The sequence below is a fragment of the Coturnix japonica genome, chromosome 3 (genome assembly GCF_001577835.2).
Source record: "Coturnix japonica isolate 7356 chromosome 3, Coturnix japonica 2.1, whole genome shotgun sequence".
Classification (NCBI taxonomy): Eukaryota; Metazoa; Chordata; class Aves; order Galliformes; family Phasianidae; genus Coturnix; species Coturnix japonica.
Genome location: NC_029518.1, coordinates 75,149,263 through 75,172,807, shown reverse-complemented (window position 1 = coordinate 75,172,807; position 23,545 = coordinate 75,149,263). Strand labels below are relative to the sequence as shown.

General features: G+C 41.5%; 1 protein-coding gene across 1 annotated transcript in view; it reads right to left on the bottom strand.

Moving 5' to 3' along the window:
• Nucleotides 1-5,750: 5,750 nt before the first annotated feature.
• The window catches only part of LOC107312057, a 36,896-nt gene continuing 19,101 nt past the window's right edge, over nucleotides 5,751-23,545 (bottom strand). The window contains exon 4 of the mRNA XM_032443653.1: nucleotides 5,751-9,260. Within this exon, the coding sequence (XP_032299544.1) occupies nucleotides 9,205-9,260 (56 nt within the window). The 3' untranslated portion in view covers nucleotides 5,751-9,204. The remainder of the gene's footprint in view (nucleotides 9,261-23,545) is intronic.

Genomic DNA, 23,545 nt, shown 5'->3' with positions numbered 1-23,545 from the left:
TGCCTTCGGTGTAATTGTTCAGTAACATGCATCTTGCGTATGAAATACAACAGAAATGCTGACAGGCCAGCTTTCATGGCTGCTGACACCAAGTTTCTGAGCAGGGCTACGCACGTTGTGCTGACACAACCCTTCTCGAGAACAGCTGCAATCACTTTGCTCCTTTGGGTGGGGGAACGGGGGTGTTTCTTTTCTTTCTTTCTTTCTTTGCCTCCCGTGAAGGGCTCCAAAGTGCCAGCTGTGCCGTAGGGCTGAGGCATCCACCAACGCTTATGCTACAGATGTGAGCGTGTGAAAGGGAAAGCCAGTTCTCCTTCTAGCTTCATTCTTTGTTTTTCCTTCAGATGATTTAATAATCCCCCACTTGGCGGTATTGGGATAAGATGGACAGTGCTCCCATTAAAGCTGAATAAGGCATAATGTCTACTCTTCTAAGCTGGTAAGCACTCAGGACAGGCAAAATTCCTACAGAGAGACAGGTATCAGCCCCATTTACTTGAAGGTTAGTGAGTGCATTCACAGAAGGCAAATGCAGCCAGAGGGTAAAGCATTGGCTTCTTGGGCTCAGCCTTTTGGGGCAGAGCTAGAATATAAGATACTCAAGTAACATCTCAGATTATTATTCAGCACCGATAATTAAGAGTTCATGTCTCCCCTTCGTCCATGAAGTGTTTAAGGACATGCTTAAAAGTATTTTGCTGATTTAGGATCTCAGGGGCTTCTCTGCAAGGATCCAAATACCCACAGCTCCCCTTGGAAAGGGAAAGTGCATTTGGATTCTGGAGGAACTGATGCGCTTTGCAAGTCTTTTCCAACAGCAATTGCACCAGGATCCTCAGTGCTTTATTTGAATACCCTGGTAGCAATGACTGCCAGTCTGTGCCTGGGTCAATGCAGTGGCTTTATTTGAAATTCCATGTTTTCCTGAGCTGTGAATAGTGCAACATTAATCTGTCTCTCTACCCACCCTGTTACTCACAGAAGGAAGGAGTCTGTCCACAGAGCAAACTTGTTCCTCAGAGTGACTCCATTCGGGTGTGAAGGCTCCAAGCACAGTACTCAACAGCACAGCGTGGTTGTTTATCTTGAGCAAGAGCTCAGAGCTTCTGAAAGAGCAACTGGAAAAAAAACCACAAACCAGCAGCACTGCACAATACAAAACACCTGCCCAGTGCAATCCCCTCTGTTGCAGACAGAAATCAACACAGTCACATTGCTTAACTGAGCTGAACACAGACAGAAATCCTGGGCAGATGGATGGAATACTGCAGTGCCAGACAAGCCAGGACTTCCCTGTACTGCCGGCTACCAAGCCTTGCCTCCTCCTGACCCTTCATTGTAAGGATCACAGAACATGAAACGATCCGCATCTCCTTTATTCAAATTATTCAGAGGGTGACAAAAATAACTTGAAAAGTGCCAGCAAAATGCAAGATGCAAACAAAGCAGGCCCCTGTCAGCTGCACTGCTTGGGGCCAGAGCACTCTAGAAATGCAAACAGAAGCTTTGTGCTACCGCCAGGTTTGAAGGCCTCACCTCTCCTCACCTCCTAAAACAGGGAACATGACAGGAGGAAAGGGAAAGGAAAAAGTTAAGTTTTAAAAACCTACCGGCTGATTAGCAGTGAGATTGCAGTGACCAGATGCTGGCACACGAGGAAGATTTTACAAAAGTTCTGTCCATTATGCAACTGACTTAAACATCTCTGCCTCAAAAAAAAACCCTCCAAAAATAGGCCAAATGTGCTGTAGTTCATGGACTAGCTAACTACAAAAGCATTTCAACTGCCTGAATCCTAAACAAACAGGGAGATTAAGCAGAATACAACATCCATATTGATCTGAAGCAGAAAAATCACTTCTGCTTTTCCAGAAACATGGTCCTGAATTAGAAAACATGTCAACTTGTTCCAACATCTGACCATCCTTACAGTAAGAATTTCTTCCTGGTATCTAGTCTCAATCTGCCTTCTTTCAGTCTAAAACCATTTCCCCTCATTCTGTCACTATCTGCCCTTATAAATGTCCCTTCCCTGCTTTCCCCTAGACCCCTTCAGGTACTCGAAGGCTGCTATAAGGTCTCCCTGGAGCCTTCTCTTCTCCAGGCTGAACATCCCCAGCTCTCTCAGCCTGTTATCATAGGGAGGTACACCATCCTGATAATCTTTGTGATGAACCTGCTTCAACAACTCCATGTCCTTCTTTTGCTGGGGTCCCCAGAACTGGACACAGTACTCCAGGTGGGGTCTCACGAGAGCACAGTAGGGGGGCAGAGTCCCCTCCCTCAACCTGCTGGTCACACTTCTCTTGATGTAACCCAGGATACAATTGGCCTTTTGGTCTGCAAGTGCACATTGCCAGCTCATGTTGAATCCTTCATCAACTGACACTCCCAAATCCTTCTCCTCAGGGCTGATCTCAAGCCATTCTCCACCCAACCTGTGCTTGGGACTGCAAAAAGATTTAGCTGTTACTACTGTATCACTATCTCCAATTATTTTCAGTTCTACCTGGAGGCAGAGTACTGCACTGGAACCAAAGGACACATCCTGCACTGACACATGGCCACGGGGCAGGCAGAAGGGGTGGCACAGGGTGCCATACCACAAGTGTCTACTCCTCCCCCTCCCCAAAGAGTCCTGCAGAAAACTGAGGAAAACATTTGATTTCTTTTAATTCTCTGGATCTTAGATCAGTTCCTCTGGACAGAGTGCCAAAATAGAAAAGCAAACTTCTGCTGTACCAGAACAGCAACAGCACTGAAGTTCTTTTGCACATGCACTGTAGGGTCTGCACACTGATGGAGCTGCACATCACCTCCACGAGCTCCTCCTGCTTTCCCGTGGGAGAATGTTTTCATTTCCCAAGCCTTCTCTCAAGCCATTCTCAGATTGTTTCAGGTCATCCTTTCCTCAGGCCTGTTTCTAGCACTGTCTACCACTGTCATCCAACTCCTTCACGCTATTCTTTTGCGCCATTTAGTTCCTTGGTTCTTGGCCTGTTTCAGCTGGTTGTTTTTTTTTAATCACACAGAATCACAAGGTTGGAAAGGACCTATAAGATCATCTAGTCCAACCATCCTCCCTCCACCATACCTACAGAAAACCCCCAAACTGTATCTCCTAGCCCCCTATCCAGACGCTGGATTATTTTTATCCATGCTGCCTGAAATGATACTTCATTTTGGCTCCAGGATAAAAACAATGTTGATAATATACCAATGTTTTAAAAAAAAATAATTATGTTTTGAAAACTCCTGTTCTGTTTGAGCACGTTGCCCAGAACGAAGTCACATATAGGTTAAGTCCTAGAGGACAATTAACAAACAGGTCCATGATACTGTTTGAAATAAAATGAAACTCTCTTTCCCTGCACATCTCTTTTGATGTCTCGGTCCAAATTCAGACATTAAAATTCACCCTAGAAAGCTAAGGCAGATGACCTCATCCTGCTGGGGATGGCCATACACGTTCACCTTTCTTTCAGGTGAATTTGTACTGAAATGGATCCAGACTCGTGGAGTTCCTTACAAGTTCAGGAAGGGATGCAGCAATTGGGAGCACTTCAAGGACACACAAGTCCAGCCCTAACACCTGCCCTACCAGGATTTTGCCTCTCTGTAAACCTCAGAGCACATAATCTGTGACTCTTTTAAAGCTAAGTGACAGACTGCAATCTGAAGTGCAAGCAATGTGTTTGAGGTATTTTCAGACATTGTTCCAGCCTGAAAAGGTACTCAAAGAACCCAAATGCAGGTATACCTATTCTCAAGCACTAACTAATGTACTCCAACTCCCATGTCAGCATTTCCATAAACGTGTTCTATTGCATGTACCCAAACCATTCCATTTGCCCATCAAAGGCTTTAGATCTACTCAGCCCCAGGCTCTGAGCTGGACCACTTCTTTTTTTTTTTTTTTAACATCCAAGAACCTGAAGTTCCTTTTCCTGCCAGTAATTACTCCATTCCAGTACACAAAGATACGAATACCTGCTGTTCTCCATTCAGATTTGTCTTTAAAAATTCTTTGTGGACTTCAGTGGAAAACTTTCCATTCAGTTTGTATCTGGAGTTTCCTGGACTGGTAGTTCAAACATCAGCTTCAATCTGTCTTTAATATTCTTCACATTTAATCCTTTTACCTCCCCCACTTGGAAGAGCTCAGCAGCTCACAGAAAAACCTCACTACATACCTTCCATTCATTTTCTTTTGTCCTCAGAGTTTAGCTGTGCTCCCTTCCTACCGCAATACAGGCCCAGGCTGCAGCCAGTTCCCATAGCTCTAAGTGGCTCTGAGCTGGAGAGCAACAGTCTCACTGAGGAGCATTTAGACTAACAGGTAGCCGGCTCTGCAGGAAAGACAAACACAGGGTAAACCACAGGTAAGGACACAGTGTCAGAATAAAGCTTGCCACTGGAAAGAGCAGAAGAGAGATTCCCATCAGCAACATGCTTCAACTCCCACCAAGTATCCTTGGTTTGGATGCTTGCTAAGACTTTTAGATAGCATGCAAACTTGAGCAAGAACTATCACAGAATAAGGCTGATGTTTAAACAGTAAAGCAAGAGCTGAGCATTCCCCAGGAGAGGCTTTTTCTGGGACCAGGGGGCACTATAACAGGAATCCGAAGGGCCAGAGTCCCTAGAAGTCAGCTTGACAGGCTTCTGGACAGAAACATGGCAAGCACTACTGTGAGCACACAGTTCAGACTGTGTGTCAAGGAGCAGACAGGCTTGGTCACCCCTGATTTCACAGACCTGTGCCCTGTGACCCACAGCTGCTCTGAGTGACAACAGAGACAACCGCTTTTGTCACATCTAATTTAAACAGCTGCACGCTACAAGCAATTACCCCAAGGTGATAAAACCTTCTCTGTTTCCATTTAGATTTGATCTGCCCTTCTACGCAATCTGCACATGAAGCATATTGGAGCATTTCATCAATTGCATGAATTGAAACCGCGAGATCTTAATTAGAAGCTTCATTAATGTCAAAGTAGTGAGTGTGGAAAGCACTAAGGAGAAGGAAAATCTATCGCTGTGTGCGTTTCACCTGTACTGCATCGACTAAGCATGAGATTATGGCCTCTCAACATCCTCACCAAAAACATCTGCAAGCCGGACAAGTTGCACAAAGCTCAACTATTCATGGAGTTTAGGGTCATCATAACACACTATTTAAAAGAAGGAAGCCCTAAGCTTCTCTTCTGAGACACTTCATAGCCACAGACTGCAGTGATTAGTTTAACCGTGCTCATTACATGAAGCAATTGCTACAAAAGCTTATTTCCGTTTAATTCACGCTAACATCCACACAAGCAAAGCAGAATAAGGGAACAAAAGCCTAACTGTAGCTGAGTGGGTCTTGGATAGAGCCCAGAGCTGACAAGAAGCAAAGTTTCACGCAAGAATAAAAGAAACTTCAGCATTCTGTTCAGTAAAGTGCTTTTTTAAGAGGTAAAAAGTGTCCAGGAAGGTGTTCAAAAGAGAAAACCTAAGTCTGAAGAAAGCATGAATTGAAGCCAATGTGTTTGTTCTGTGTTACAGTTAACTAAGTTGATCTGTCTTAAGCTTTAACAGGAATCCTATTACCCATAACAAACATATTATAGATGTTACACCTGTTTACTTTTAGTACATGGAGAGTTGCTTCTACGTGTTTATCTCCATCACAGCACAGAGAATATTCAAGTCTAGAATCCACTAATTTCAGGGGCAGTTACAACTGAAGGTCACATAAAGCCTTATTCTTCCACTCTTTCATTCAAAGCAATTTTTTTTTCTTTGATTTTAGAACAGAGGTCTTCAAAGTACAATAGCTTGTCACAGACCTTTCAATTCTCACACACTGAATTAGAGCCCTTGACAGTCAAATTTACTGCATAAAATAAATGCTCACTTTTTGTATATGTATCAAGGACAATCGTTGCTCTTTTGCTGTTATCAAGAAATCGTCTGCACTGAAAATGAGCAGGATATTATTCCCCCTCTGCCCATCCCCTCCCCTCTGTATGACAAGTAACCCACATCTCTTCCTCTCTTTCTCCTTCACCTCCCTTTTCCCCCACCGGCAGCTCTTTGAAACTTCTAATACAATGTTTTTCTAATATTTCACTTGTAAAACCCAAGGTCAGGCTGCAATCTTTAAACAAGAGACAGCCTTGCTCAGGGACTCCCAAGCACAATCGATCCAAGGAACATGTTGAGCTTAGCATGCAAGAACGACACCATCCTGAGCAGTGCCAAGAACCACACAGAACAGGTCACTTTTGCATCTTGGCATAACACTCATTAAGAAAAAAAAGACCAGCAAAAGGCCCATGCCTCCAATCACAGATTTTGCTTATGCTTCCAATCACAGATTTCCCACAGCCAATTTGCTGTGGTAGCTCTCCAGATTACCTCTCTAAGGACCCAATCCAAAACTCATTACTGGCAAGAGAGTTTTGGAGAAGCCGTGTATGTTCTCTCACAATAGGAAAGCTCTATATTTAATTGATTGGAAAGAATCTTAAACTCCTCGAGATCTGAGTTTTGCACGAGAAAAGAATGCTTAGCTTGCCTTTGGCTTGGCAAGTGATACTTATGGAAGAAGACCAAGACATGAACTAGAAAGAATGCAATTTACACAATGCTTTGTCTGGTGCAAACATATCCAAGGATACCTTTAAAATGAAAGATATGGAGGCAGTAAAATTACTGGTAGCTTCCCATTACCAACACAATTTGTTTATTACACTTTGTAAACAAATCTTTCAAAGACACAGAAGCATAAATAGCCGTCAAGGAATCAAAAGTTTAAATCGCGATAATTTAATCTGAATTTATGAAAGCAATTGCCAGCAAAGTGCTGAAAAACAGCAACAATAGAACAATCTACTGCCAAATACAGAAACATACAAAATCCTGTATTTTCATTCTCTTTTTGCATTAGGATTTGATGGTCCTATTTACAGCAAAATCTGCTCTAGCCCTTTAGAAAGGTGGACATGTTTGAAGGTATTAGCATTTTGGCCGCAGCACCATGGTAGGGCAGTAAGCTATTACTCATCTGGTCCAGATAAAAGCTGGTTTTCTTGTTTAATTTTCAGCTGAGTCAAGCCACTGAACTAAGCTCACTGTTTAAACAAACGTTAATACCAGCACAAGTGAAACCACAGGAAAGAATGGCCAAGGAAAAAAAAATGTCTGAGAAGAGCATTGACAGTCCCAACTTACACAGATAAAAATCAAAGATGGAATTTCACCATTAGACAACAAATAGCTAATGCTAAACACAGCATTTGACAGAAAACAGCAGTCCTTAGCCTAAAGCAAATCTAAATTAAAAATAAAAAAGACAGTAAAACACATATTAAAGCTGATGCCTCCTTTCAAGGAACTGCCTGTTCTCAACAGCACGGCCTATAATCAGAATTATCACAGGATGGAGGATATAATTCTGTGCTCCACCACTCTTGGAGATCTCTCTCTGCCAAGGGAACCACGTGTGTTAGGAAATGCTACCCTCTATCGTTTCACTAGTCTGAACAGCTCATTTCTCCATAAAATCATCTTTCTATAAGACTGACCACACTTGCAACATCACTATACACATCGAGTCAAAACGTCATAAACCTGAGGAACTGGTGTTTGTTTATGTACAGCCAGACACCATCTTAAACCCTGTCTATAGCACTTCACTGGACCCCAGGACTTTCTTTTCCTCCATTTCCTTTTCCTGAACAATTACTGCTTAAAAACATGGACTTTTTTTCCCCCCTTTTTTCTTTAGAGATCTGCCTGTTTGAATTCCTTTTTTTTAGACCACTCTGTAGAAGTACTATCTCAAAACCTTACAAGATCTACCATTCTGCTGTTCTCTTTCCACTTCCATCACTACCCAAATCCAGTTATTTAAAATCTTTAGGACATCTCATCTATCAGAGCTTTTTGTTTAAATAGCTTTGCTAAATATGATGATAGAGCACAAAAGGTTATCTTGGAACTTAACTGCATTATGAAAAACTTCTTTGAAAGCACAAAAGATGCCCCCCCTCCAATAAATTGTAAAAAATAAAGTGCATGAATAATAGTATTTCTGCCAACATCACTGCTTGAGAATAGCCATAAAAGTACATTTTATGAGCATTTAGACCATGCCAGTACGATTTTAGATTTAAAATCAAAGAAAATTATTGTACTTTCAAAATGAGAAGCTCTTCTTAATTAATGGGAAATAGAAAGAAACAAGAGAAGGAAGAAAGAATGCCAAAAAAGTACAAAGCATAATTCAACCTGGATGGCAAGTGGCACAGAAGAGCTAGTATAAAACCCAAGCTAAATACTTCAGCATCTTTAATTCAGTTTATTTAAATACAAAGCTAATTGGGGTTAATATCTCAATTTCTTCAAATAAGAACTGAAGCTTGAAGTCCCCTAGAACTCTTTTTTTTTGCCTTCAGACATCTGTTTCTAGTCCCTCCAGGCAGGAAAACATAAACTGAGTGAACACAAGACTGAAACATTTAAGGAGGACTTTAACAAAATACACCACTGATGCGTGAACCTGAAAACGTGCACACTAACTTGTGATCAAACAGCAAAATAAGTCTGTTCTACCCAGTATTTAAGGACGAAGGTCTTGCTGTGTGTTACTGCTACCCTTTACGTTTCCCTCAAGCCAGGACTGCAGGTAAGTACATTGTTCGGAAGGCCCTTTTTTATTATTATTATGAGTTCAAGCCTCAGTCAGAATGCAAGAGCCTGATGGCATGATATAATGCTATTATTTGTTTACTGACACCAAACATAAAATAAGAAGTACAGGCTGTCAGAAATACAATGAACACAGAGCTCACAACGTTCCATCCTCTCCCTCTAGATGATTTCCAAGGCAGGGAGAGTAAACAGCCTTCTCCCAGCTTTCTTAGTTTCCACAGCTGAGAGTGTAGGATGTTTACAGTACCTGTCACTCAGAGCTCTTGAAAGCAGACCAAATGTCAGCAGACCTTGTACAGACTTCATTACTGACTGCAGGCAACATACAGACATCAAGTGAAAGGAGGAAGAAACCCATACAGCCACGACTCTTTCATACCATACAAACTCCAAACAAAATTAAGTCCTTTGTGCAGATGTTGAGAAGTGTAAGAAAAGTTCATGATAAAGCTGAGCTTCAGCATCTCCCAAGGACATCCACTCTTATCGACACAACTGTAGCTGTTAAAGGCTTCCTCCTGGTTCACTCCAGAGTGCTTCCAACTCTCCTGAACTTGTCACTGCAGGAAAGAGAGAATTCACCATTTTAATGAGTGCACATAAATACACACTAATAAAAAAAAATGGTCAGGTAGGAAAGACTTCATTTGTATTCCACAAGTGAAAGCCATCGTGTAATCTTTCCAAAGCTTTTAATGCTATTCGAGAGCAAAATTCTACAGTGCTGGCTTCGAGGAACATATACAATATCTTTCTCATTTTAAATTATCAGAGGAATTATGATTCTGAGGCATCTTTGAACTCTGCAAGGAAAAGGATACATTTAAAGAGTAGGCTTGACAAACTTAGGACTCTAGTTACACAGCAACAGATGATTGTCACAGCAGTCTAGTTATGTTTGAAATCACAGAATCACAGAATGACCCGGGTTGGAAGGGACCTCAAGGATCACGTAGTTCCAACCCCCCTGCCTGGCAGGGCCACCAAACATACACATGATAGACCTCTCTCCAAAACTTACCAACTATTCACGGTTTCCTCAGATATATTACTTCTGAAGGACAGAAAATGGGGGGAAAAACCAATAAAACACCAAGATAATCTAACCAGACACATGGACATAGCTAAAAGGTTTGCTCACATACAACAGCTGTAATCCTCAGGAGAAAAAATTCCACTGAAAAAAGTTTTAGTAGCACTTTGAGATGAGATGATTAACAGTCTCTACTACCAGAACCGCAGCAACCTGTGTTAAGAGAAGTTCATTTGCTATAGATAAGGCAGGGAAGCTTTCTGTGCTTAGCCCACAGAAGGGCTGCCCCAACACCAGTACTGTTCTCATTAGGCCCTTTCTTTTATAGCCCAGTATATTGGGCATCTGTCTGAAGACAGCTCACCTTTGGTCTCAACATCTGTTTTATTTGGACTGAAGTTACTGTTCATGCACAGTAACAATTTCTCCTCTACCATCAGCTGCACCTCCTGGCAGCACTGCAGGAAATCAAGTCATGTAGTTACAAGTTCTTGCCATCACAGACCTTCCCCCCCATTGGTTTTGGTCAAGAGAAAGAACTACAGCCGCAGGATAGAAGAAGAGAGGGACAACATAATTGCATGCCCCACTTTTTAATTCACAGGGAGGCCCGCAGATGCACAGGAACCTGAGAAGTTGAAATAAATCTGAAAGCACAGATCACCTTCGGTCTGCTACAGAGTAATGGGAACTGCAAGGGCAAAGAAGGCTGAAGCTTTCTGTCCAAGGAATTTGGGGAAATACAAGAATTAAAAGGTCCACTTCTCAAGCTGTCCATGATGAATAAATGTGTTCTCTGGTTGGCAGCTAAATAACCTACGCAAGTTCTACACTGAGAAGATGCTGCTTTCCCTAAAAACTCAACACTTTAAGTGCTGAGTGGGGCTTGCCCATACATTTCTCACTCAAGGCTTTCCAGTTTAAGTATGATATACAGAAGGGACTCCAACTTTGGATGAGAGAGGGTAGAAAAACTATAACACTGTTTTGGTTTCTGTCTGAAATGACTACCATGCTTTCATCCTTAGCAGACAAGCACCTGATATTTCTATTAACAAATCCTTCAAGGGCTATGATGCGCTTCTTATTTACATATTACTTGCTTTGAATAAGCATTGCGTTTACACTCAACACATAGCAATGCTACTCTGAAGGGCTGATATTCAAAATAAGCAACAGGAGAACATGACAGCAATTGATTCCTTCTCACTTCCAAGTCATTTCAGATGTCTATTTTATTTTAATCACTACTAATGAAATCTGAATGATGATTCTAAAGTAAGAGATGTGGGGAAGGGCAGCAAGTTGAGTACATCACATCACTTTGCCAAAGGGGCAGATGCCTACCATGTATAAGGCATAGTTCCTCATCTATGTCTATATATTCCGATAGCAGCAAAGAAAATCACCTTTCACTGTAGTGCACGTCCTCCTATGGGTCTCTGAGAAGGAATGAAACAGGTGATTTGCCAGCAAGTCCTGCACAAAGCTATGTAGGAACTGAACAGCTATGGAAGCTAAGGGAAGGCACTACCATCACAGCCAGCCACCTGGATGACTGATGGCTCAGCAAAGCTACCACAACACTAAGAACCGGTTGCTACAACCAAGCCTTTTCTCGTCCTCAGACCTCGAAGAGGCAAGGCGTTCATGAAACCTCTGGTATTCCAGAACTGTAAAAGGTCATACAGAGAGTTACAACTGAAGTGACTGCTATAATGTAGTGTAGCAAAATGAAAAAGGAAACAATCCCCAGAAAACAAAGGAAGAGTGCACTGTTGTCACTTGGAAGTTATCCTGAGCTACACAGTACAGGCCGCGCTATGAAGAAACTACTATCGTCCACACCCTTTGATGTCCTCAGTGAAGCACAAAAGGGAAGGCCTGAAAAGCAAACCTATTCTATTTCCTCTTTAGTAAGCTAGACATTTAATTGCTTGCAAAAGAAACAAACACACACTTGGCATTTTTTATTAGATGGCTTCAAGATCACCTCAATGAGTTCTTGTTTTTTCCCTGTTCAAAGCATTCTCCATTACATTATGGAACTGTGCATTTAGATACCTGGATACCTAAAGAGCTCAGTGCTTCAGCTCACTGAAACAACAAAAAAAAGCAGGCTCTAAACATGTAATCGCCCGATCTCTGAATAAGTTTCAAATACAAGGTTAAGATAGAAACTGCCAGCAGATGTCAGTACAACCCAGAGAATTGCTCAACACCTGTTTAATATGGATATTTACTCCAAACCCCAACTGTTAGGGTACGCACTTTAGCCCAGGAGGTCCGACAAAATAGCAAGTCTCACTTCAATACTGAGAAACAGCCCCCAAGACTTGCCATATAGGCCTACCTGCATGTTCTCAATACAGGCAAAAACTGAAATAGAAAGCTGTAAGGACAGTTGCAGGACATCAAGTGGCAGCTCTATATTCAGCCCTCTCCAATTAAGGTTCCATCCCCTCCTCCTCCACTCTCCTCATACCAGGTCCACAGCACACATCCCCAACCCCCCTGCTTTTCCAATTCAGTCTTTTCCCAAATACCTCGTCTTCTGAGATGCTGCTAAGGGTTGGTGAATATTTAGCAACAAGGTTGCTAAGCTAAATAAAGCTGTTCTGTGAAACAAGCATTATCAGGAGTGTCCTTGCTCTACAGCAGAAGCTCCCGGTGCCTTCTGCTGGGGTATAATTTTTGACAAGAGTTGTAAGGAAAGTGCTCCTAAATGCATCTGGTTGAGATGGCTTTAGTCAGACATTTCCAATAGCACAGTTTGCCTCATTTCTTCATGCAAATAAGTACCAAAGTTTACAATTTCTTGCTGATTTCAGCAAGATAGACATGTCACAGAAACATTTTTAGCTGCACTATGTCCAAATATGATTACACACTTTGCTATTAATGATGCCAACTGGGAAAGTTTCACATGCTCCTTGCACAAAGGGCAGGACATGTTCCACATCATTAATGCAAAGGCTGAAAACATTTAAAATGAACAAAAACACTCAACCATCCGAAGCATAAAAAATTATCTAGTCTTTGTAAGAATTAGCAGCTTTGCTAGTTATAGACCAGGCCTTCTGTCATGCTAAAATTAGTAAGTCTTACTCCAAAGCAAAAACATTCACATACAATTATGTATAATTCCTTGGGAAGGTGAAGGACTTGTCTAGAAGTGGAGTGGCAACATCTCACAGAAAAAAGAATTTGAAGTAAATCACTTCAAAGAAAGCTCCCAAATCATTTGACATGGTACCAAAATTACATTTGAAGAAAGAACACCTCTATTCTCGTGCCTAAAACCAGGCTTTGGAACCCTGCCCCGGTTAAGATGAGCTCTGTAGTCAGAGAGGTTTCTCTCTGAGGAGTCTGATCACAGACTTAAGAAGGGAAGGGAGTTCTGTTGCAAACCTGACTAAATGCTTAATTAAATATAAAACCTACAAGCAAGTCTCACCTTGCTTTTGAGTTTCATCAGTAAACCTTTGCACAATTCCTATTTTGTTCCATACGACTGCGAGCCTTTGTCAGGTTAAAACAAGAGGTAATTTATGTACACTCTCTAAACTGGAATATTAATTTACTAGTCTTGGCTCTAACTGTAACGAAGACCCTCCAGGCTCATAGTTTCTCTGCGTTAACCACTCTCCCTCTAATTTGCTACATGTAAATGCTTGTTCTCTAAGTCACCCCCCCCCACATCCTCCATTAAATAAAAACATGCAAAGAACACCCCCAAAAGCATTGGTGCTGCTTGCCCATTCCGTGTCTGAAATGCCCAGATGACAAGTGCTGTTCCAGTCACACAAATATCAAGAGCATTACCAGCACAAAGAGCACATGACACAACAGCCAGCCCTCACGCTGTGCCAGGAAACAGAATAGCTGGCCCTTGTCCCCCAGAGGTCTCACATCTCTACAAATCAAAGTTTTATCATAGTAAAAAGAACTTTCAGCTTGTGCAGCAGCAACATTAGGATAGAAAGAAACTTACGGGCTATTTATTACAGCTTTTAAGAAATTAAGTTGCATTATTAGATTTCATCTTTAAAGTCAGATTTCCCCTTTGAGCAAAGGTGCCTTTCTCCAGACTCCTCAAACTATGCTCAGCTAGCCTCTAACATTTCCCTCCACCCACGAGGCAACCAGCTCTGCTATTGAATAAACTGCAGCAAATGGCATTCAATCTGTGCGGCTTTGAGACAGGCTGGCCTTTCAGTAGTGACAAGGCACTATTTGCATGACAGAGCAGATGGAGTATGATGGATGCATTTTTTTCCTCTACTGAAAAAAGTCCTAGATAAAGATGCTTTTGAGTAAGGGATATTGCCGATGTGAAATTCTGTCATTTTTATGTGGACAAGTAGATTCACAAAACCCAGGAGTGAGGTTTAACACGGGGGCTTGAAAAACACCAGCAGGGCAAGAAAATGACCCCACTAATGATGCTAAAAAGAGCAAGAGCTGAAAAAACACAGTGAACATTTCCTATTACTAACATTTACGGTAACCACATTAAACCATTTTTTTGTTTATTTTTTATTGCATCCCTTTTTGAAGGACTCACAAGCAAGTTTTATAGAAAAATATGCAGTTATCATTAGCAGAGAGTTTCCACACATTAGCTATTTTCCCCCAACTTAAATACTTTGATCTCCTCATCTCTTGAATCAGTTCCCAGATTCGCATTTTACCTCTAAGCACAGTAGATGCATCTAATTCCACTCTTTCACTTCCATCACAAACCTTCTTCAGGTTACCTAATGGTGTTCTTGCTAAAGTCTGAAGATATGTGCACTGTTCCAACCCCATGCATTTTGAGTTGTCAGTCACCCCTTGTGACAATGTAGACACAACTTACAGAAGAAATCTTTTCATTGCTGCTCATGAAAAATAAGCCTACCAACTTAAATGCATCATCAATACCTGCAGAGCCACAAATGTGGCCAGCCATCCAGTCTGGTAAATGCGTTATGCACAAAAAATACATGGCAGTCCTCTCAACTGCTCCATGCATCTCTAACATCCAGAGTCCCTTCCAAATTTCTCTTTAGTGCAATATTCACTAAGTTAAGGAAGAACTAAATCTTGCTGTGACTAACACATTCTGAGAGCAACTGCCAGAAACAAATCGCCCAAGTCACCCTTTTATATGCTCTTACAGTTCTACCTTCTCAGGTGAATCAAACAGCATCTACTACCATGGTCTGGGCCAATTGAGGCCTACATTCACCTTTCCACCACCTTATTAACTAGTCTTCTCTACCTCCAGTTATAACATTGTGTCACCTTCTACTACATTACAGTCTCTATAAGGCTGCATTCGTGCTTTTCCTCTATTGCATCTCAACAGAAAGGCAATCTACAACTAAAAGCCCTCTACAAGAGGATTAGGACAGTGAGCTGGCATGGCTGTGAGCTAGGCCCATGCCTCAGTCCTGTTCCATCCCTGCTGCTGTAATCCAGACCTGGGAGCTCACAGCAACCACTGGACATCCAAATTCAGACTATGTGCTGCAAGTCACATTTAACACCAAACTGACCACTTACACAATCCCTTAACTAGTAACTAAAACCAGAACACATCTTAGGCTTGGGCTGCCTGAATAGGGGGGCTAAAGAAAATTAAGCACAGTAATAGGTGTTACTTGAAGCTGCAGCCTTTACGTAGAGAAAAGGATTTAAACTCACTAACCTAGCAGAAAGACTGCAGCAAAACTCACCTGGACTTACTCTGTGTTCTGCTAAATGGGCAGTATATTTCAAACTTCTTTGCTAGTATTTCGGTGAGGCTCATCACTATGGTATGTCAGCAACCAAAGGAGATCAAGTTGCTCATCTGTATTAAACAACAGTTGCTGCGAGATGAAAACAAGGAGGGCTTCAGTTTTACAGAAACTCAGCCGAGATTTCTGTTTGGCAAGCACAGTATGTTGGTGATGAGGCTTGGATCCAGATCCCATTTGATCTGGCTTTTCCCGATGTGTAGATTTCAGGTACGTTCAAACAGCTTCCCTCACCCCACGGCCTGCAACAAAACCCTCATCACTCCATGCGCAATTACAATAGGATTAAGTGTCACATTTAAATTTCATCCCAACCCCATTTTGTTTTCTCACTCCTTCCCCTGAATTAGCAGATTACTGCTGCAGCAGCAATGAACACATGGCTTCTCCCACTCATTAACATCACGGACAGATCGTGGCAAGAGTCCAAGTTCTCTTTTCCTGCAGAGGATACGGCTTCTGTGGATGTGAACAATCTCTAGCAAGAGCTCATACAGAACAGCCCATTTCCTCTGCTGGAAGGGAGTCTCCCAACTAACTCTGAACAAACATAGTCCTGCAGCCAGCCCTGGGGTGGTGTTTACAGAAACAGCACTGTTACAGATAGGACAATTTCTGATAGTGTGTAACAAAAAAGTCTGACCACAAAAAATATATATATTCCAATGAAATAGTAGTAAATCATGCATTAGTCAAACGTTAGTACACTTCTAGTTATTTCAAACAGTGGTTTCTTTAAAAACCACATCTATTTTACTGCGGTTAAAGTAAATCTTATGCTGAACAAAGGAACTGAAAGGTACCAATTTAGCAACAGCTTTCTATTTCAGTCTCCTTCTCTCGCTGCCCAACTTAAACACTGCTGATATAAAATAAAGCAATGCTTTGTTGCTGTGGGGTTTTCTGTTGTTGTTCTTATACATTATTATTAAAAAACACTGGGAAAAAAAAACCCCACTTTCTCAAAGACTGGGCAATCTGAAGGCAGCGGTAGTTGAAGCATTTAGAAAGATTCCATGTCCACTGTAATGCTGCATGTATATACTTTGCTGATTGAGTATGACTGCCACTGACCTTTCCCCACATGACATACTGCTAAATATTAGCCTATTTTCATTTCATTTATTTTAAGGAAGTGGAAGAATACAGCGACCCCCAAAAGTAGTACATGCTGTACTCCTTACTTAAACAAATAAATGCAGACAACTATAATCCAAGAGTAGGATATATAAATATAAACTTTAAGCTTCACAAAGTTCAAGTGAATTATAACTTTTGAAAAACCCATTCCACTTGAATGGGTAATTGAAGTGTATTCAGTCTCTTAGTTACTACCTCAGGAAAGAAGCAGGAAGCTGCTCTCAGCATGTCATTGGCCCACAAATCTAACTTTCAACATCATATAGTCAACTCACAGTATGAGGCAAAGAGGCAGAAAAGGGCATCACGGTCATTCTTGTTTCTGCCTTTCTTCCAATTCTCAGCCCAGCTGAAGACTAATGATAGCCGCAGATGACAGGAAGGAGGAGGCAAAGCAGTGCCAGAAAGATGAGGATACCCACCCTGCATCCAGGCAGCAGGAAGGCACAAACTCAAGGGTCAGCAGTAGAAGGTAAAGACAGACAAAGGCAGGCTCTGGCACAGGAATTTTCTTAAATATGCAATATGGTAGTAGAAACAAAATTGTCAGAATAGTAATCATTTAAAAAAAAAATTAAATCCACACCCCCCTAGAGGGTACTAAATTGCATCCTGTTGCCCTACTCAGAGCTGTGAATCACTGTATTAACCTGGGCTGATGCCACTCGCATCTCCAGAGCCCAGCTTTTCGCTTGTAAAATTAGCAGGGTACTTCTTAGAAAAGAAGTAACTTGTGAGAAATCCCTTCTAGACCCAGCCACCCAACAGTGGAAAGAAGCTTCACTTGCCTTTCCAAGTTTTACAACGCCAGGAAATCTTAGAAGTACCAAAGGGAAAAAAGAATTAAGCATAGAACTCCAGTGACTGCCTAAGGTCCTGCCTACGGCCTTCCTGGCCCAAGATGAGAGCAGGCAGTTAAGTATTTCAGATTGCTCGATGGAAGTGACCTCTCCAACTACCACACCATATTAATTTCCTGACCAAGCTAAGTGAAAGCCTGCCAAGTATTAAAGGGAGAAGAAAGGGATGTAAGCAGCTCGGGCACTTCCTTTCTGGAGATATTTTTGACCAGTGCTGCAAATCTATGGGTCTTATCTGAACAACTGGCTTGTCAGACGGGGTTCAGCAACATCCCAATTTTAGACTGTGCACTAAAAACAAAACCAAAGAGAGGAGCGACTGCAGGGCCACACAGGCTGCTTGTTTGGAAGTTACACAAAGCAACCAGAGAGCCTGTATTTGCTTTGTGATGAGACAAATGAGCAATGGTGTTTATTTCATTGCCTATATTGCCATACATTTCTGGCTAGAAATACCTTTCTCCTTCTTCTAATTAGCAGCTGCCAATGTTTGCCTGCTCTGTACAGCCCAAGCTGCAATGGAGCCACTGCAGAAGAGCTTTAGAAACAATTCTGTTAGCCATTCAGCAGAGATCAAAATTCACATTTAAGAAGCATGGTAACAATATACACTCCCTTCATAACATAAAACCTGTCCTGGTGGTACCTATTCATAGTCTGGCCTGGGTTAAAAAGGACCTCAAAGATCACCTAGTTTACACAACCACCACAGGCAGGGTTGCCAACCACCAGACCAGGCTGCCCAGATCCACATCCAGCCTGGTCCTGAATGCATCCAGGGATGGGGCATCCACAGCCTCCTTGGGCAACCTGTTCCAGTGTTTCATCACCCTGTGTGAAAAACTTCCTCCAAATATCCAACCTAAATCTCCTCTCATTTTAAAACCATTCCCCCTTGTCCAACCACTGCCCACCCCTCATTAACAGCCAGTCCCCCTCCTGTTTATAGGCTTCCTTCAATTACTAGAAGGCCACAATGAGGTCTTCCCAGTGCCTTCTCTTCTCTAAGAGAAACAAGCCCAGCTTCCTCAACCTTTCCCCATAAAAGTGGTGCTACAGGCCTCTCATCATCTTTGTGGCCCTTCTCTGGACCCATTCTAAGAGCTCTGCATCTTTCTTGTACTGCACCCATTCCAGTGCCAGGAAATTGCTCGAGAGCCCAGCAACACAACACCTCCCACCAACACAACAGTCATGTCAACAGATGCTCTAATAGTTAAATTAGATTCAGATTTTCATTTCTAAATACAATAAAATCCTCAATTTTGAAATGGTAAATTTATACTAACCTAAAAATATTAATGCATTAGTGGAAGGCCAGTTACTCTTCTGGTCAGCTCAGAGAAACTTCCACCAGCTGACAGTTCTCTCCTAAGAGCAGAAAAATGGTTCCAGCAAATCAAAGTAGAAATGCTAGCAACAAAAGGTAAAACGCTGGCAAACTAAGCCAGAGAGCTGATTTATTGCTTACAATGAAATCTACGCTATTTATACCTTCAGACATTCTTTAAAGTAAGCAACTGGAATTCAATGCAAACTATTTTTCAATATATGATGTATATCACAACCCTAATTTAGTTCACAATGCAGTTTTCAGCACGTTTTCACTCACATACTTCACAGAATGGATTTGCTGCTACCATGTAACATCTTTAGAAAGTTTATAATTACTCATTTTTAAAGCAAAAATGCATCAGAAGGTGAACTATACAAGTTTTATTACTCCCCTGAGAGTGAAGATACTTTCCCAGTATCAGAAATGGACAGCATACTGTGGACGCAGTTAGGAGTAATTGCTGTTCCTATAGCTTTCATGGAGAAGAAAACACCTCTGTGTATAACTACCTTGTAACTCAACACACCTAGCAAACACAGCCTGCCACTAGTTTAGAAAGCCTCCTTCCACAAGAAAAGCATTGACAGTATGCAGTACAGTACAGAATCACAGAATCACAGAATGACCCGGGTTGGAAGGGACCTCAAGGATCATGTAGTTCCAACCCCCCTGCCTGGCAGGGCCACCAAACATACGCCTTTACTAGATCAGGTTGCCCAGGGCCCCGTCCAACCTGGTCTTGAACACCTCCAAGGACGGGGCATCCACAACCTCCCTGGGCAGCCATGGCCAAGACATTAGACAGCAAGTGTTAAGTCGGTGGGTCTTAAAGCACTTCTCCTATCAACGCTTTAAAACTGTTTTATCGAGGTAAATGGGTACACTTACTTAAGTACAGGAGTTAAGAGAGATCACCTCTTCTGAAGATGAAGGCGAGTACCCAGACAAGAACAGGTGAGCTTCAGGCCCACCATACAAGCACAGTCTCACACAGCTGGCAATACAAAAGAACATGTAGGACCACATAAAAAAAGTAGTACATAGGCTTAGGTCTGGCTCCAGCTGATACTACTACTAGAAAGATGCTTTCCATGCCTTTTTTTTAATTACAATTACAGCACAACTTTTTGTGTCTATCCTAAAGAGAATCAATCATCTCTCTCCTTCATCCCCACTGTGAACACAGTTTTGCTTGCTATTTTGGGGCCAAAATTGTTTTAAACCAGCAATATCGACAAAAGATGTAACTTTTTCTGAGGTAGCATCACCCTCACAAGAAACAACTGCAAAATATCAAGGGATAAAATGTCTTCCATTCCAAATCTTAAGTATTCAGACTCTGTATAGAGACATTTATGTTCTCCTTAGAGCTACCAATTCCCTTCCACTTAACTAAGACGTGGGAAACTTGCACTACTTCTGGATGAGGAGAAGAAATCCTCAGACCAAAACATCGACATGTAATTTTCAGTAGAAGTTTACAGATCCTTCACAATAAGATTTTCAACTCTGTGCACTGTTAGGCAAGAAAAAGCAAAAGCAAATCTTTTAACTAAGCTGGTATCTGCAATTGGTTCCACCCATGCGTGAAGCATCCAACTTTTCAAGCCAGCACAAGATATGTTCATATGACACATCTTTATGACACAAAGGAACAACAAGGTTTCTTTACAAATTTCCTTTTGCCACAGAATTTCTTTGGCATAAATAGTTGCTATGGGTGCAGATATAAGGAGAAACAAAGAGGGGAGATCAGTCTTCTTGTTTACAGGTTTCCAATATGCTCCACTTGATCAATCTCGAAATCGAAACCCTTCAGCTTCCTGTCTTTAGGTTGTCAGGTGCCAGAGAACAAACACAGTGTCTGCAACTTTACAGAGCACCCACACGCCCTGCCTTGATCTTGAGAAACATCCACGTGGATCAGATGACAGACAGGAGGAATTTCATGCAACAGGAGGAAACTTACTCCATTCAATTTTTGCATCACTCGGTGGAATATAAGTGGAATGCATCCCTTATTCTTTTGTCAACTGACTACAAACTATTGCTTGTACAGTAGTCTATTCACTGGTGGGGAGTTTTTTAAAACATCATCTAATAAATTTCAATCAATTTTGGCCTTTGCAGACACTTCTTTGGGATCCAGTCATCTGAAGAAGCAGCCACATGTACTTTCTTGTCTAGATTCATCACTCACTATGCCAGATGATTGGACTAGAACCTGTTGGCCAAAGGCTTCTAACACAGCTTGTCTATGTCAGTTTCCTTAATCAACTTTTCTTTAGTGTAGTGCTTAAAAGCTATTCTTATGGGCTGGGTTAGTTCTCCTATTCAGACAGTGACCAGCCTGGCTTTTCCATATATACTGCTTTTACTGAACACACATAGCAATGACAAAGTCACTATGGCATCAGATTTAGGTGCTTAATAACGCCAACCTTCTAAAAACAGCACCAGTTTCCCAGCACAGACAGAGATGCTTTCAAAGACCTCCAGAGGGAGATGCCGTCTAATTTTCAGTATTTGAATCTTATACATAGAACGCTTTTGAAGAGTTTCCATCTTACACATCATTATCGGCAACACTAATGCCTTGCTGCAGCCAGGTCAAGGATACAAAAATCAAGAAATAAATAGAAGAATAAATAGGATCTAAAATAGATTTCAAAATCTATGGCAGTTTTTGTTGTTGTTTTCTTTTTAAATGCACTCTTTACATTGCAATTTATTCATCTCCCCTCCCATCGCTTACTCTGCTTTTTTTTGCCTCCACCTGTTACCACCTTCCTTCACCTGTGTATTGTTTGAACAACACGTAAAATGCCATTTTCCAGTTGTATTAAGAGTTGTAACACAACAAATACCTGGAAAGTTTAATCAGTGCCCCAATCCATTTGACGTGTACTACGAGCAAAGTGCTGAAACTGAACAGTAGCATGTCCTCTGTATTGCACTAGTATCAGCACTCCAGGAAGTCTGAAGAAAAAACATACACTAGCTGTTATTAATACAGACTTCTTTGAATTATTCTTTGGTTCTTTCATCTCCTGGGATTTGTTTCCAAGAGAAGATGATTAATCTCCTGGCTGTTAACCCAGAAGTCCCTGTGACTGCATTTAGACCTTCACCAAGGCCAGATTTAAACATAACAACAACAGGCTTTAAAGCAATGAAGAAAGTACCGTCTCATAAACGTAAAGTTTACAAGCACACATGGCTGTTCTTTTCATATTTAACAAGCATGTGAATGATTCCACTTCTGTAGCTATAACCCAGTTCTCACAGTTCAAAGACTACGACGGGGTGCAAAGAAACCAACCTGCATCCAGCACTTCTATAGCTACATTCTCTGCACACAGTTCACCCAGCAGCAGCAATATTTAAGACAATCGCTAGGCTTCCATGAAGAGAGAATCAAGATCTTGTCTGATTTCATTTCAAATCTACTGAAAACAGAGGAGAGCTTTTGCCAAGGCAATTTTGGCAAGCTTTTCCAACAGTATTCTAGCCTGCCAAATTGCATTTGGATTTTGCTGTACTTATTTACTTGTTCAGTAAGCTTGGAGAAGTAGAAACATTTGTTGCTGTAGAGAATCTGGCTAACTTTGAAGAGCTGGAACAACACTTAAAAGATGAATCAGACAGTTTGACTTAGGAATTTGATCTATTAACCTCAGCTCATAGTCATGTTGCATCTTGATGCATTAAAAGTAATCTACAGCTCAGCTACTTGAGTTCTGAGACCAAATAACTTCATGAATTCTCAAATGATACTTCTAATATGCTATTTTTAATATAGCCAAATTTTATGCCTTTCAAAATGCATAAAATTCACCACCGATCTTGTCTTCTCCTTTCCAACACATAAACTACTCACTAGGTCATAGTCACGATCCAGCTATTCTCAGAGCATATTGGAGAAAAGTACAAAATAGCACCCAATGTTACACAACGCCATTTTCCCCTACGACATTATAACAGTGAGGCTCTAAAGTCATCTTGGATTCAGAGCACTTCATCTAGTTCTCCCCCCGACCTTAAAAAGCACATTCTAACAACTGTTCAACCCACTATCTAGTAGGTACCTATAAGGCATTTTTCAGAAACAAAAATGAAGTGCAAGTGCATTCTAGCTCTCTGATTTCTAAATACACACGTATTTTGGTTGCATTGAAGATGAATGTTACCCCCTTCCTTCCTAGGAGATACACACAGCCTGCTACATGATCTTTTCCCTTCTTCATTATACCTTTCCAATATTAGTTCATCTGCAAGCTAACAAGAATACCTCTGGTCTCCTCCAGATAAAGCAACCACTAAACAAACAATATCTCCCAGCCCTCCTCACCTTCCTCCCCCTCTACCCACTTCCCAACCTCCCCCCCCCCTCCCCCAGCCCAAACAACAGCAAAAAAACCCAAAAACAAAACTAAGAAAAACAAACAAAAATACCATAAGCAATATGTATATCATACATATATAAAAAACATATATATATATCACATATATATATATGTGTGTGTGTGTGTGATATATATGTGTTCTGTGATATATATATATGTATCACAGAATCACAGAATTGTAGGGGTTGGAAGGGACCTCTAGAGATCATCGAGTCCAACCCCCCTGCCAAAGCAGGCTCCCTACAGCACATCACACAGGTAGGTGTCCAGTCGGGTCTTGAATA